Source organism: Salvia hispanica, chromosome 3, assembly GCF_029641045.1.
Source record: "Salvia hispanica isolate PSC_SH4W2 chromosome 3, Shi_PSC_v1, whole genome shotgun sequence".
Classification (NCBI taxonomy): domain Eukaryota; kingdom Viridiplantae; phylum Streptophyta; class Magnoliopsida; order Lamiales; family Lamiaceae; genus Salvia; species Salvia hispanica.
Window position 1 is genome coordinate 42445913 of NC_142694.1, and position 16965 is coordinate 42462877.

The 16965-nt window shown below is 31.8% G+C and overlaps 1 protein-coding gene across 2 annotated transcripts; it reads right to left on the bottom strand.

Annotated features, from left to right (window-relative positions):
- Positions 1–6644: 6644 nt before the first annotated feature.
- LOC125217121 (uncharacterized) lies at positions 6645–9003 on the bottom strand. Of its 2 annotated transcripts, none has more exons than XM_048118948.2 (7): positions 8879–9003; positions 7874–8062; positions 7715–7770; positions 7544–7622; positions 7329–7467; positions 7052–7165; positions 6645–6976 (listed from the first exon to the last, which is right to left on the bottom strand). In XM_048118948.2, the coding sequence occupies exons 2-7, from the start codon at positions 8029–8031 to the stop codon at positions 6785–6787; spliced, it is 738 nt and encodes a 245-aa protein (XP_047974905.1). In that variant the 5' UTR covers positions 8032–8062; positions 8879–9003; the 3' UTR covers positions 6645–6784. The 2 variants fall into 2 exon arrangements, with proteins under 2 accessions (XP_047974905.1, XP_088925436.1); XM_089069310.1 differs by having other exon boundaries at positions 7874–8036; positions 8879–8987.
- Between the last annotated feature and the right edge of the window lie 7962 nt (positions 9004–16965).

The following is a 16965-nucleotide window of genomic DNA, read 5'->3' on the forward strand; positions in this document are numbered from 1 at the left end:
AAGAATTTGCAATTCTTCCCTCTCTAGGAATTGTAAAAAATATTGAGATAAAATTCTCGAATCATATATACAGGCGGTACTCTATCATAAAAAAAACAACAATAAATGAAATGAAAATTACAACAACTTAGCTTTGCTTCAATTTTATTTTGTTCTCGATCGGTTGTTTTTCTAATTTTTTTTTGTTTTGTTTTGTTTTGATTAAATTGCCTAGTGGAGAATAGTCTGTTTAACAACAATTTAATCAGTAATGTTCAACATACTAATCAATAATCAATTTTCTGACCGAATTTGCCCAAACAATATATCATGGATCCTAGGTATAACCAAAAAGAACCACTATGATTATTAGTGAAGTGGAGCCAAGATGAATAATGACTATGCACAGAAACAATATAGAAAAGTGGATAAATATAATAACTATGTAAGATTAAATAGAAATATATATAAATAACAATTAAATAAATATACTACTATTTAAAATGGAACCAAGACAAACACAATTATTTGGGCAACGAAAAAGAGAGTATCAAGTGTTGATACTTTTTGAAAACTATATTTAGAATAATCATTCATATCTCTCTATTGAAAAATGCAAATCATAATATATACACGATGTAACTATTGTAAGAAATATTGAGATAAAATTCTCGAGTCAAGAATTTGCAATTCTTCCCTCTCTAAGAATTATAAGAAATATTAGGATAAAATTCTCGAATCATATATACACGCGGTACTCTAACTATTGTAATCAAAAGCAAAAAACAACAATAAATGAAATGGAAATTATAACAAAAATTATATAAAATAAATTGAACTATAAGTCTAGTTGAGAAAACCCCTCCTTACAAATTACATTACGGTTAGTGATCTCGGATTGACGTATTATCCCCAAAGATGAAATCCTCCTAACGTACATAACATCTCAAACCCGCTAGGCACCGATGAAATTGATGAGACTCCAAAAATTAAGTAATACAATGTTCCTAAAATGTACAATCAAATGTTGACAACTTGAGAGAGAATGAAAATGTTATTGTTGGTGTGTGATTCATCCACAACTCTATGTCTTTTATAAGTACAAAATTAGTCCATGAGAGATTATGGAATTAAAACATCATAAATTATAAAATTAAAACAATAAAGGTTTCAAAATTTGACTTTTCTTATTCATTTTTATTGTTATTAGTCATGGATTAAAAGTTATCCTATTTAAAGATTTGTAACTGCTTATGATTGGCCGTTACTGCACATTGTATATATGCAATAATTTATAATTAATTATTAAATAATAACTGAAAATTTATAATTTTATACTCAATCACCCATAACTCATAAATATTCATATTTAAACTTCAAAACTTATAAATTTTTTAAAAATAATGACTGAACGGATTTATAGGTACCACATATCATATATTTATAATCCATTAAAAAATGAAGACCTTATTCTCAAACTTTTCACTTGTCCCATTTATTTTTAAAAAAATAAAAATAAGGGTCAAGATTGTAAAATAATTTTTTAAAAATTTACTAAACGTTATTACGTACATTAAATACAAATAAGATAGTTGACTGTTCCAATTTAAGTATTTCCTCATTATTACATACAGTGTGGTTTAATTTTATTGTTTAATAATGTTCGTCAAGAGACTTTAATTTCTTTGAAGTTTTTAACTTACACATTCATCATTTATGCTCTTAATTGATTAATTACACAATAGTTATAAATATTTAAATTTACCTCAAAACTTATAAAAATTCAAAATAAGGCCAAAACTCGCCTTTTATATATGTATAGATTTTTAAGCATTAAAATTTGAGTCTTATATCTCTAATTTCTTATCTTTCAACAACAACAACAACAACCACCAGCAACAACAACAGCAGCAGCAGCACCAACAGCAGCAGCAGCACCAACAGCAGCACCAACAGCAGCACCAACAGCAACACCAACACCAACAACAACAACAACAACAACAACAACAACAACAACAACAACAACAACAACAACAACACCAACAACACCAACAACAACACCAACAACACCAACAACAACAACAACAACAACAACACCAACAACACCAACACCAACAACACCAACACCAACACCACCAACACCAACACCAACACCAACACCAACAACACCAACACCAACAACACCAACACCAACAACACCAACACCAACACCAACACCAACACCAACACCAACACCAACACCAACACCAACACCAACACCACCACCAACAACAACAACAACAACAACAACAACAACAACAACAACAACAACAACAACAACAACAACAACAACAACACCAACAACACCAACAACACCAACACCAACACCAACACCAACACCAACACCAACAACACCAACACCAACACCAACACCAACACCAACAACAACAACAACAACAACACCAACACCAACACCAACACCAACAACACCAACACCAACACCAACACCACCAACACCAACAACACCAACAACAACAACACCAACACCAACACCAACACCAACACCGACAACGACAACGACAACACCAACAACGACAACACCAACACCGACAACACCAACAACAACAACAACAACAACAACAACAACAACAACAACAACAACAACAACAACAACAACAACAACAACAACAACAACAACAACAACAACAACAACAACAACAACAACAACAACAACAACAACAACAACAACAACAACAACAACAACAACAACAACAACAACAACAACAACAACAACAACAACAACAACAACAACATGAGTAGTTGACAATAACAACAATAATAAAATTAAAATAAGAATGTTAATTCAAAATTCAGTTGGTGTAGTTGGTCTTAGTAGCATGAGTAGTGCTGTTGGTATCTCAGTTGACAATGATTATATAGTCCTGAATCTAGCAGGTTGAAATAAACCAGAAGTCCACTAATATGAAATTGACAAGAAGAGATATCAAAATACTCCATCCGTCCCATAAAAATATGGACAATGTATATGGCACGATAATTAAGATAAAATTGGTAAAATAAGATAGAAGAGAAAAATAGTACGGTAAAGCAAGGGACAAGAGAAAAATGATACTCCTAGTGGTTAATATAGTGTTAGTGGAAGAAACTTAAAGAAGCAAGTAGGTGTAAATGTACGAGAATTGTGACTGTCTTCTAGTTGTGGGCTGGGAAAGAGGTGAAGAGTAGTTTGATTTTGATAAAAATAGGGTTTGGTATTCTCTTGTCCATTTGAAGAAGAAGATAAGTCCAAATCAGACTGCCATTCATTCCCTACAGTTACAACCTTAGCCTTAGCTTCCAATTCCTCCTTGTGATTCCATCCATCTGCAGCAATCACTGCACCTTGCATTGATGCACAATCCTGTAAATTTTTCACATAATTAATGAAAAGCTGAGTGATTTTTTCACCTAAATCAAGGAATTCTCTAGCAAAAAGTACTTTCATTCTTTTATTCAATTTCTTGACCTTATGCATATGTCACATATCCAAAATTAATTACCTAGGTGAAAAAAAAATAATGTTATTTGCAGTGTACCTTTGAAGGTGTGCAGCAGTTTAAGACCTTCCTGTGTTGTTCAATTTCCAAATATCCCCTGATAAGTCCTGCAAAACCATATCAACTTTATTTTTAAAAAAAAATTTTGTAGCATATACAATTAGGCAAATTGCCAGAAAATTTACAAGGTTGGTCAATTTCTGGTTAATCTCGCAACTAATTACAAAAATACTAGTACTATCTTTAACATTTTTTCTAATTGTACCATGATTTCGGATATAGAGGAAATTATGTATAATGTGGCAAAATATTTAGCTACTTTAATGACGGTTTAATACATTTAGTCAGTCATGTCTTTAATTTTTACACATGTATGTGCCATGTCATTAAATTCAAAGCTTTGACGTTGACAAGAAATTAGCAAATTTGATCATTTTACAGCAATTTATCATTACAGTACTCCCTTTGCCCTACTTTAGCGGTCCCAGTTACTTTGCACTCATTTTGTGCAGTCGCGGTTACCAGAAAAGGAATACAACTCAGCTAAAGAAGAGTCTTAACTACATTATTCTCTCTTGCTTTACCATTTCTCCCTTTTAACTATTTATTAGGAGTATCATTTTAACAAAACGAGTGCACAAAAGTAATTGAACGGAGTAAGTATAAATTAATGAACGTTAATAAAATAAGGTTAATTAACGTATGTTTGTATCATTGCATGTAGCATCTTTATCAAACAAGTTAATTATTAATGGATATTGATTAGTGAATAATGAAATAATTAGCAGGTGGATATTGATTTTTCTGGCGGCGAGCTGACGACGTTTCTTCGGCCTCTCTCTCGCCTTGTGGTTTTGAAACCAGTAGAAAACGTTCTTCCCTTCGATTTTCCCAAACCGTCGCAATATGCTGAATCTGCTCCCCCGGCGGAGTTCTGATCCCGCGTCTATACATTTCCTCAAGCGCCTGCAGTTGCTCTGGCGTAGGGTTCCACCTCGTGCTCACCAACGGCGCCGCTCTCTCATGATCACCTGGTGACAACTTTTTTAAACTGAGAACTTTGATAATTAAATATTACTATCATTTCATTGATATATTAACATTAGTTGACATCATAAAATATACTCGGTTATATTTTATGATGCCAACTGATACATAAATATCAGTTTACATTGTAAAATATACTCAGTTTTAGCGAAACTAAGCAAACTTGTGAGAGGGCTTACTTATGGAAAGGAAATTAGTGTTTCGTAAGCCTTAAGGTGGAAAATTTGGGCGTCGCATCAGAGGTCGGAGCTTGCAGCCGATGGCCGGCGGCTTCAATTCTTGGGCTTCGTTGCGGTTACTATCCATCGTCGTCGATGTCATCCTCATTGATTTTGGCTATTAGTATATATATTGATGGATAGATGGAATTCTTTTAGATGAAGAGATGTAGACAAATAGGTTAATGAGAGATGGAGTTTTATAAAGAAGAAAGAATAGGTTGACTATGCTATATATTAGTGGTGAAAATATAGCTGCAATTTGGAGTTGAGGCTTGAAATTTGGAAGTTGTTTTTTGGGAGATGGAAATATAAAAGCGACTTGACAATGATGAGGTTATGAGGAGTGTGTCAGTGGGACTTCAATGTCTTGTTTCACCTTTTTCCACATTCCATTCTGCCTCAATGTGTGTTTTTGTAGAATTGAGTTAATTAATTCTTTGGTTAATGCTCAACTAATTCTCATACCTGCCATAGTTTAATTATCTTTTGTCTCTTCAATACATTATCTCCAACCCTATTAATGGCTTCTTCTTCAATAGTAATTACATTTTGTGGATGAATTATTGGTACTGTCTATTACACTTGTTCTAGCTACATTTATGCTTTTGTGCATGCAAAACCATATGTATATTATTTACATTATTAATTTTTTCATCTCCCAGTTTTATTGCTAGCAATGTTTCCAACTACCTATTATTTGTAGCTAGCAGCATGATTTTGTGATGGGCTGTGAGCCTGTGACTTAACATAATTGTGGCATTTTGTGATGGGCGCCTGTGTCACAAAATTTATAAATATTGTAACAAAATTAGACAAATTCATATGTTTGGTGTAACTAAATATTGTTAGGGGTGTCACTAAAATCATATAAATATCAAAGATTAATTTTGCTGTAGATATACTAGTATTAGGAATATTATCAAATGCTAACGTAACTATCTTAAATTGTTAACTTGTCGACTATACATATTATCAATGTCAACACTGTGATATTAATATGTCAACACAAATTTAAGTGACATCTATATGTCACTTAATAGCATCGTAATGACATACATAGGTGGTGTTCGATCTCCTAGATAAAATAATACCAAAATATAATTTAGGATTGAGTTGTGAGATCTTTCTAGTCTCAAGGGGTTAACTATGACTAATTATCCCATGATAATCCATCTAGAATTGAGTTGTGGGATTAAATCTTATAAACCAAACACACAACATATTTAATCATGGAATACAATATTTACGAACTGAACACTCCATGATTGACAAGTTAGCAAAGTATAGATAATTAGCAATCTATGACCATAATATGGAGTACTATATATGTGTCACATTATCCAAAATTAGAATTAGAAATAGTATTATTGCAAGTTTCTTTGTGATTAATCTTTTGGCACCGGCCTAACCCCCTCAACATGAATGTAGCTGGAGCTAGGTAGTCAGTCAGTCATTTTTTATAAATATTGAATTTATTAGTGATGTTGTAGTGCAGTAAAGAATCTTGATGTGGAAACCACTCAAATAAATACTAAAAAATTTATAGTTGAAAAATATGAATCTGTATCATATGGTTAGCTAGCTAGTATTTGAATACATATATATGCACCTCTATACATTACACTTTGACAGTTAAAGATATAAAGATGCAATTTATGTGAATTGATCCTCAGGTTGTTAGCATTTATACATATTCACATTATTATGAAATTTATGTTTTCTTGTGTCTCATTTGGTATCCACGTGTATAATGGTAACTATACTATTCCTACAATTATTGGCGCATGGCCTAAGCATACATATATACATTTTTTTTTAATTGTGTCTACTAAAGCTATTAGCAGTGATTAAATAACTGGACTGCATCAAGTTATATTTAAAATACTGTTATTCCATTTGGAACTAAGTAAAATACACTTGAGATTGATTGTGATATTATTCAATTCTACCTAGCTTATTTAGCTAAAATTAAGCAACAAATGAATGCAGGTGATGTTTACATTAGTCTAAGAGCTTGTTGCAAGTGGTGACTCCAACAGCAGCAGCAAGGTGCCAAGCAGCATGCAGAAACGGAGTCCGGGGGAGCAGGTCGTCTGCCACGAAGAACGCCCCTCCTAACAACGACGACATCTTATGCACATTATGAGCCACTCTCAAATCTGGATCCTCAAATGCCCTCTTAGCAAATGCAACCTGATACATGTATAATTATCCTAAATGCAATGTTTTACCGCGTATATCAAGAGAAGTTAGATATGGAAAAACTACCTCCATAATCCCTGTGTGGACAGCTGAAACCATGAGGGGTTGTATAGGCAGAAACAAAGCTGATGCTGTCATCAACAGCTTGGGGTTCTCGTTCCTCAGAGCTCTCGATAAACACTGTCGAATTGAACCAACACACACCACAATCACAAGCCAAGTTAACAACAAGATGGGCATTCTGTTAAAGTCCAATTTCACTAACTAAGCACAATCCTCGTCCAATTAACAAACCGAAGAAACTAGTTCCGTTAGAGAATATCAGCTTAGTTTTGGGACTTACAACGGTGGCTGTTGCGATCATAGTGTAGTCAGCCCATCTGAGATACTTCCTCAACCTGCCTCTCGAAGAATGGTACAAACTCGATGCAAGTCCTACTCCAATCAATGAATTCGCGTATATTTTACAGTTGACATTCTTCCTGCAGGAGAAGCTATGAATATGGCAAGCAAGACACATATGCAACGCAACGCAACTTATCGAGTTATATATCACACCTTGGGGCTTGGAGACCAATGGCAATAAAAGGAAGTGAAGTAAGGACATTAGCCACAGTTTCGGCTAAATGTTGATCACCTGAAAGAGCAATTGGTTCAATATTACAACAACAACAGCAGCAGCGAAGAAAAGCCACAGTTACGAGGAGCTAGCTAGCTAGTGTGAAGTACCAATATGAATACAATGGATTGGCCTCAAACAAGCAGGTCTTTCTTGCCAAACTTTCCTAATCAACATATAATTAGTATCATTAGACACCTAACCTTGACAACATTTTAGTGTGGACAGAAATAAACTATAATAAGCACCTTCAAAATCTCTTCACTTACTGCACGATTCGTCGTTGGTTGCTGCTGCTGCCGGTGTTAGAGGCTCCACAGGCTATGTCACCATGTTTGGTTACTTCTTGAAATGAAAATGGTGAGTGAGAAACCAATTGCACTCCATGAACTCCAGCCAAGGCTTGATTAGACTTCTCATGACTCATTTTATCTTGAAATTAATCAGTCAATCAATGTCTGCCACAAGGATGAACAATTCTTGAATCACTTAGATTGATTATTTTACAACTTCATTAAGATCACACCAACAAGCAAGACCCAAGTTAATTGATTCGCATTCCTTTTCAAAACGTCCCAAATTAAATACTACTCCCTCCGTCCACGAAAATTCGTCCCGGTTTAACCGGGCACGGGTTTTAAGAAATGTAATGGAAAGTGAGTTGAAAAAGTTAGTGGATTGTGGGTCCTACTTTTAAAATATTAGTTTTATAATAAAATGTGAGTAGAAATGAGTTAGTGGAATATGAGGTCCACTACCAAAAATGGTAAAAGTGAAATGGGACAAATTTTGGGGGACGGACGGAAATGGAAAACTGGGACAAATTTTCGTGGACGGAGGGAGTAACTCATTTCCTCTTTGACAAAAATGAACTCTTATTCTCTCTCCTAAATCAAAGGTACTATGTATTCATGATAAAATAAGTACTGAATCACTCCCATTTCAGTAACATACATAGTTAATTTCTTATATCATCGTCTCATTCCAAGATATTCCAATCACATACAGAATTCTCAATAGAGGTATAAGTATAACTATTCCCCCAACAAGACAGACAATTTTCAGAGGCAAAAATAATTCAATCATTTTAGTAGAGAAAATGCCAATTTGCTGTTTTGCAGCAGTACAAATGTAGAATAATATTAAATCCATATAATTAAGGCGACATCACCTTAAATGCGACAGAGCAACAAACCCATAATTAAAATTTGGAAATTTAAACCGTCACATTATTTAAAGATTGAAAAAAACGATCTTTGCAACACAAATTATACCTGGATTAATGGCGAATGCAATGCGCAGGAGAGAATTTAGTGAAGTGGTTGAAGGAACGAAAATGGATGAAATAAATTGAGGAAAATATGCGAATTTGAAAATAGGAATCTTCCTTAAAAAATGCGAAATGCATCGCATATTCTCTTCGTTTGCGTATATAGTACATATACCATTATACCAATATCAAATTTGGCTCATTCTTTTTATAGTACATATTGGAGTTTAATTTTGAGGCCCAAAGCCTCTATAAAGTAATATAGGCCTAAAAAATTACCAAGCCTTATCTAAGTTTACTCAAATATGGCCCAAAACCTCCTAATCCGGCCCACAAATATTTTGAACCTTGTCCTAAAGTCGTTGGATTGAGTTGCATGACGTAATACTCCATCCGTCCCATAAAAAATTAAACATATTTATTTTTCGGATTGTCCTATTAAAAATGAAACATTTTTCTTTTTAGGTTGTTCTATTAAAAATAAAACGTTTTATATAATAGAAACAATCAAACAACATTATATCTACTTTTTCTCTCCTCATTTACTCATAAAACAACATTTTATAAAATCTCGTGCCAAAAAACAAATATTTCATTTCTAAGTGGGACGGAGGAAGTATTAAACTTATACACCCTTTGTCCTCATCTAGTATTATCTTACAGTTATTGAATGAAAATAAACTAAAATATGTACTCCCTCCGTCTCATGTTACTTGCATTTTTACTTTTCGGCAAGTCACAAACTCCTTACACTATTTATAGTTTAAGTTAGAATTAATGCATTTAATTAATATGTTAGTTTAAGTTAAGAGGTCATTTATTAAATGACGTCTCATTACACTTAAAATTCTAATTTAATTATACTAAAAAATCAATCTCAAATTTACGGCCTAAAATGAAAAGTGCGAGTAACATGGGACGGAGGGAGTATTATTTTTATGTCTTTTTAAATTTATTTTCCCTACAAATCTGCCTTTATATATTTGCTATAAAATGATTCTCATTTTCAAAATATTTACATGCTACCATTTGGACCTTCCTTGTCAAAAGAGTGATAGTAGTATATGTTGTGCAAATCACATTCACAAAGCCACTATATTTCGTTAATTTGAGAAAATATAATAGAAATAATTTATTTATCCGCAGACAGCGGCTATTAATACTATCCTCCAACCAACCACAATACATGACTTTCTACATATATAGACAACAACCACATTCCCAAATCCTAATCACCATTACAAGCAAAACCCCAAAACTATTGCATTTAAAAACACAAGAAGCCAACATATGCAAGAAAGAGTTGGAGAAAGTAAGATATTATGCATAAGAAGCTTCCATGATTCAAGGGTCAAGATCATGTGCCTAAACCCTTAAGATAAGGACTCATCCCTCTCTCCCTTACTCTCTCTCATCAATAGGGTTTAGAATATTCCATGATACACAAATATAGCATCACTAGAGAAGAAGTAAAAGTTGGTGGTCAATAAAAATGTCAAGTGAAATTGGAAATAAGAGGAGGAATAGCAATTCTAGGGCAAGAATTGTGCTAGCTTTTTCACTAACATTCCTCCTCTTGTTACTCTCACCACTCGCGGCGGCGGAGTTTTCTCCGGCGAGAAAGATGCGGCTCCACCACCACCATGCAAGAGGCTCAACTCCATCATCACAAAAAGTGTATGAAGAAGACAAGAGATTGATACACACAGGGCCAAATCCTCTTCACAACTAATGTGGTTAGTTAACTTTAAAAAAAAAAAAAAAAAGAAAAAAAAAGAGGGGCTATTTCTGCATTGTCTTCTTTTATTCTTTTTTTTTCTTCTGAATTAGAATTGAATATAGCAAGCCCCCCTTTTTTAGCTTTCTCAGTGATTGTTAAATGAGGTGTGATGAAAAAAGGGGGAGGAAGAAACAAGGCTAGAAGCCTAGCTACATGATGTTAATGCCATTGTTTCTTCCTTTTGCAGTTTTTTTATTATTATTAATTTTTTTTCTGCATCTTCTGTTGAACATTAATGCTGCTATATTAATTGCTGAAATTAAATTACTTTTCTTCATCTACTCAGCCTTTTTTAGTATTTTATTATTATTTGCCTTCTGCTTATTTTTTTGTTGCACCTCATTATTAACTACTGATTACATTTCGAATCATTCAATTAACAAATGAAAAAATGCCATGGTTAATTTTAAAAAGTTGGGGTCGTGGATGATAATTTAAGAAAGTCTTGGGGCGAATTTGCAATGTTTGTAGTAGAAACATTGAATAATATAGGGATTGATTATTCCTAGAAGTCTAGTAGATGTTTTTATTGATTTCAATGCTTCCAATTTCTCCAAGTGTTAAGATATGAGAAAAAAAACCACAATTAATCAATAAAATATTAGTAGTCAAAAAATTTTTTGCCTTCACCTTTTTGAAGAAGAGGGCTGATGTTCTCTAGGAGGAGTGATCTTAATTAAAAATAAGGTATTGAAATCTCAACTTTCTTGAAATTGGAAGGTTCTTACCAAACCCATAAGCGATGGTTTTGAGGAGGAAAGATTCTTTCTTGAAGCTCGAAAATTGTTAAATATTAGTATGAATGTTTGGCTAGATATTAAGATATGTTGATCATAAATATGAGTGAAACATAACACAAGGTGGAGATGATGAAGATGCAATTAATGAATGATAAGCTCAAGCACCCAACACCCAACAATGTTTATATTAACATGATGATGGTATCTATGTATGGTTGGTAGTTAATTATTTTGAATAGTTATTTTTTTCTATCAAATTTAAAGAAACAATTGCCAACTCAAGGAACAAGAGTTGTGAGAAATATACATCTCTTATCTATACTAATATAAAGTGAGAGTTGTATTAAAATTCACAAGATTGCCATTGATGGCTGTTTTCGCGGGAACTATTTTGTTACGTGGTCAATTAATATAATTTTTTATTATCACAAAATTGTTGCTCATCAAAGATTCAATTTACGATATATTTAAATAAATTTTTATTATTTCAAAACTGTTGCTCATCAAAGGTTCAATTTACAATACAATTTAAATTTAAATAGACCAAATTCAATAATATAGTATTTATTGGCCAAGTTAGATGGCCCACTAATGAATAGGTTTAAATAGGTTTTCAAGTTTCATTCCTTTATTATTTATGATTCAGCCGTTTTTGGTGTATATATATATGTATAAATATATTTATATATTACATATATTCTGTAGATTATATAGATTATTTTATTTATTTAATTATTAGTTCAATGTAAGTATGAATTTAATATCTATGTTCTTTTTCTAAGCTCTTAATATTTATAACACAATTTCGCTTTTTACAAATCATATTATTATTTGGGTATGTTTGTGTTTACTTTTATTATATTTATATATTGTATGCTATATATTTATTTACATTAAAAATTATCTAAGTCTATTTTGTGATATATCATTCATATCATTTATATGAGATAATTTAAAGGTCCTTTAACCATGATTTTCACATTTTTGGGACACTACATTGTTTTATAGTTGGGCTGGCCTAAGGTGTTGATTCCTCGAATGACTTTAATACCATCTGATCCATCGTTGCCATTCAAATTCCAACGACGACAATTTCCATTAACTGTGTCTTATGCAATGACTATTAACAAAAGTCAAGGTTAATCGCTTTCATATGTTGGATTGTTTCTGAAAAAGCCCGTCTTCAGTCATGGACAACTGTATGTTGCTGTATCAAGAGTCACAAGTCGTGATGGTTTGAAGATATTAGTTTGTAAAGATGATATTGATAGGAGTGGAGATTCTACTATTAATGTTGTTTACAAAGAAGTTTTTCAAAATTTATAAACTCATGGTTGTTGTTGTTACTATTGTACTTTCTATTTTTCTATTTTTGTGATTTTGTTGTGGACACTTTTGATTTATTTATTTAGTTAAATCTATACTAATATAAAGTGAGAGTTGTATTAAAATTCACAAGATTGCCATTGATGGCTGTTTTGGCGGGAACTATTTTGTTACGTGGTCAATTAATATAATCTTTTATTATCTCAAAATTGTTGCTCATCAAAGGTTCAATTTACAATACAATTTAAATAATTTTTTATTATTTCAAAACTGTTGCTCATCAAAGGTTCAATTTACAATACAATTTAAATTTAAATAGACCAAATTCAATAATACAGTATTTATTGGCCAAGTTAGACGGCCCACTAATGAATAGGTTTAAATAGGTTTTCAAGTTTCATTCCTTTATTATTTATGATTCAGCCGTTTTTGGTGTATATATGTATAAATATATTTATATATTACATATATTATGTAGATTATATAGATTATTTTATTTATTTAATTATTAGTTCAATGTAAGTATGGATTTAATATCTACGTTCTTTTTCTAAGATCTTAATATTTATAACACAATTTCACTTTTTACAAATCATATTATTATTTGGGTATGTTTGTGTTTACTTTTATTATATTTATATATTGTATACTATATATTTATTTACATTAAAAATTATCTAAGTCTATTTTGTGATATATCATTCATATCATTTACATGAGATAATTTAAAAGTCCTTTAACCATGATTTTCACATTTTTGGGACACTACATTGTTTTATAGTTGGGCTGGCCTAAGGTGTTGATTCCTCGAATGACTTTAATACCATCTGATCCATCGTTGCCATTCAAATTCCAACGACGACAATTTCCATTAACTGTGTCTTATGCAATGACTATTAACAAAAGTCAAGGTCAATCGCTTTCACATGTTGGATTGTTTCTGAAAAAGCCCGTCTTCAGTCATGGACAACTGTATGTTGCTGTATCAAGAGTCACAAGTCGTGATGGTTTGAAGATATTAGTTTGTAAAGATGATATTGATAGGAGTGGAGATTCTACTATTAATGTTGTTTACAAAGAAGTTTTTCAAAATTTATAAACTCATGGTTGTTGTTGTTACTATTGTACTTTCTATTTTTCTATTTTTGTGATTTTGTTGTGGAAACTTATGATCTATTTATTTAGTTAAATTGTTAACTACTATTTTGTAACTCTGATTTTATTATATTGTAATTGTGTAAGATTAGCCCTCAAAATTCATTTTAGTTGCACATTTCCTTATATACATTTTAATCAACGGAATTATATTCTACATTCTTAAATATAAACATCGTTATCTCTTCATTCTACTTTGTCTTACTTTTTCACTCAATTTTACAAATCATTTTTTTATAAATTATGTCTATTACTAAATAGTTTACTTCGCGGACAGAGATTGATATTTTTCTCTATATTGTATTTATATTTATTTTAAATTTTAAATTACTTACCAATTGTCTTCATTATTGAAAATTCTATGACCCGTGCATAGCACGGGTGTTAACACTAGTTTTTAGATTAAAGGAATTATTATAGCCTTTAGTTATATCGAAACAAGCCTATATATTTGGGACATCCAAAAGATTAAATTTATGTAAACGGAAAGGGGACGAAAGGAGTAAAAATAATACAGGGTGACAGAAATCAGTTTACCCTTATAACCATAACATGCTCGAGTCAATATTAGGACATAAATTAAATTTGCATTGCTTGGATGATTGCTACAAAATATAACAAAATACAAGCTCACATTCTGAAATTAAACTGCAGATATAGAAGGGATTTTTTTTTCACAAAGTCAACGCTCCAGATTTACAATCAATTCCTGAAAATATGAGTAAAATATTGGTGGTTCGGACACATTATCATATGATAATTAATGTCTAATTGGCTAGACACATCATATAGCAATATGTCTGGTCGACTAAATTATTATTCGTTTGTGATTCTACTTGTAGGTGGGAATATGAAAGTGCGGATAATGGAAGCAATGCCACATTTTGCGACGAGAATTGTTTTATTTCAAATAACAAGAATTATACTATTAAGTGAGGTTGATGAATCACATCTAAATTGGTGAAACGGTTCATTTTCAGTCATAGATTAGAGACTTTGGGTCATAAAGCAAAGAGGTTAAATTGAATATTACTCCCTCCGTTTTTTAACAATATGGAGGTTTGAAACGACACGGTTTTTATTGAATAATTTGGTAAAGTAAGAGAGAGGGAGAGAAAAATTGGTAGAGTAAGAGACAGAAAGAGAAAAATGTAATGGAATTAATATTAGTGGATCATGGGGTCCATTGTAAGTTGTAAATTGTAGTGGTATAAGTGGTAATAAATTGATGTATAGGGGCGTAAAAATTTTCTAAAATAGAAAGTTTAAAAGTTGCTATTTTTAAAGAACGGACTAAAATGGAAAGAGTTGTTATTTTTAAAAAACGGATGGAGTACTAGTTACTACATCTGTTTGCGAATAGAAGTCATAGTTCACTTTTATCATAAATGGCAGTAACAGGGTCTCACATTTCACGAACTCATTCCACTCACATTTCATTTAAAACCAATATATACAAGTGTGACCTATATTCCACTAACTTTTTCCACTCACTTTTCTTAACATTTCTTAAAACTCGTGGCGCCAAGAAATGAGACGCGGCGGAGGGAGTATTAGTGATCGTTTTAGAAAATTAGAATACTATTCCTAACATTAAGATTTAGTTTGATCTGTGTCTAACAATGACAATAATAGATCGATTTGCTTCAGCATCATGGGCCTCGATCAGGATTGAAATTTGAAACTGAGTGGATCTAATTAGGGGTGGGTAGGTAAGGTATACCTTAGCAAAACCACCATACCGTATACTTTACCGTAAATACGGTATGTGAAAAAGTCATACCTTTATCTTACCAAAGTTTTCGGTATACCGAACTTCGGTATACCTTATTTTCGGTATGACGAATTTCCATACCGATACCGTACCGAAGTTCGGTATACCTTACTTTTGCGGTATACCTGACTTTCAACATCAATTAAAATAGAAAATTAGAGTATTTAAAATATTAATTTATTTATAATTTTAAAAATAAATTAAATATAATTTATTCATAATTATATTTATATTTCACAATAGATTTTATAATTTAAAAATATATAAAATATATTTTATATATAATTGTGTTTATATTTTTGTGGTATATACCTTAGTTTACGGTATATACCTTAATTTACGGTATATACCAAATTTCGGTATGCAACGGTACACCGCGGTATTTGAAAATTCATACCGTTACCTTACCGATATCATACCGTGCCGAAAGTCACGGTATACCGAAAATTCGGTATTTTCGGTATTTTTTCGGTACGATAAGACCGGTATTTCGGTATTTCGGTATTTTCCCCCAGCCCTAGATCTAATAATTCATTTGAAATTTGAAACTGAGTGGATTTAACAATTCATTTGATCAGTAGTTATAATATACACTATTCATTTGCTCAAAAAAATAATCTTGGACAAATTTCTAAAACATCTCAATTTATTGTTTAATTTTTTAGAAGTACGGAACTCGTTAAAGTTTGATCAAATTTCTGATGTTTTTGTATGGATAGACTACTTTGCCCTTGATAAAATTGTACTAATAAAAATAAAAAATTTAAAAATTGGTTAATGACTATCTTCAACTTCAAGATAGTCAGTAGCCTTTACGATTACGACTGTTATTAACCTTTACTTAAGCCCATGGTTATTTTAAATTTGACCTATAAATAAAATAATCATTTCATCCCATTAATGTTAAAATAATTACTGTCAGATTAATTAAGATAGTTCTTCTCTAATTAATATAGTCATTATCTGCTAATCTCAGATAATATGACTAACAAGATTAAAAAATGATAGTTAGCTGTAATTAAGATAGTCATTATCTGCCGATCTCAGATAATGTGACTAACATATACATAATTGATATTTCAATTAACTAAACAAACAAAATCTCAGCAAATCTTCATGATAGGACAACCATTCATGTACAAAATCAAGAAAATTTATTGACACTTGAATTCATAACGTTGCATATGAGTAAAGTTAAAAAATCTAAGCTGAACAAAATCTAAGCTTTGAGTAAACTATATCCATTCCATCCTCTAAGAGCAACTCCAAGGGAGAGGGTAAATGGAGAGGTAAAGAGAAATAACTACCATTTTTAC

Excerpts from the sequence above, each read along its gene's own strand:
- LOC125217121 (XM_048118948.2), bottom strand. The coding sequence starts at position 8,031 with ATGAGTCATGAGAAGTCTAATCAAGCCTTGGCTGGAGTTCATGGAGTG. Across the intron at positions 7,468-7,543 it reads ATTGGTCTCCAAGCCCCAAG|GAAGAATGTCAACTGTAAAA; the intron begins GTGTGATATATA and ends CTTCTCCTGCAG. Across the intron at positions 7,166-7,328 it reads TGATCGCAACAGCCACCGTT|TGTTTATCGAGAGCTCTGAG; the intron begins GTAAGTCCCAAA and ends TCAATTCGACAG.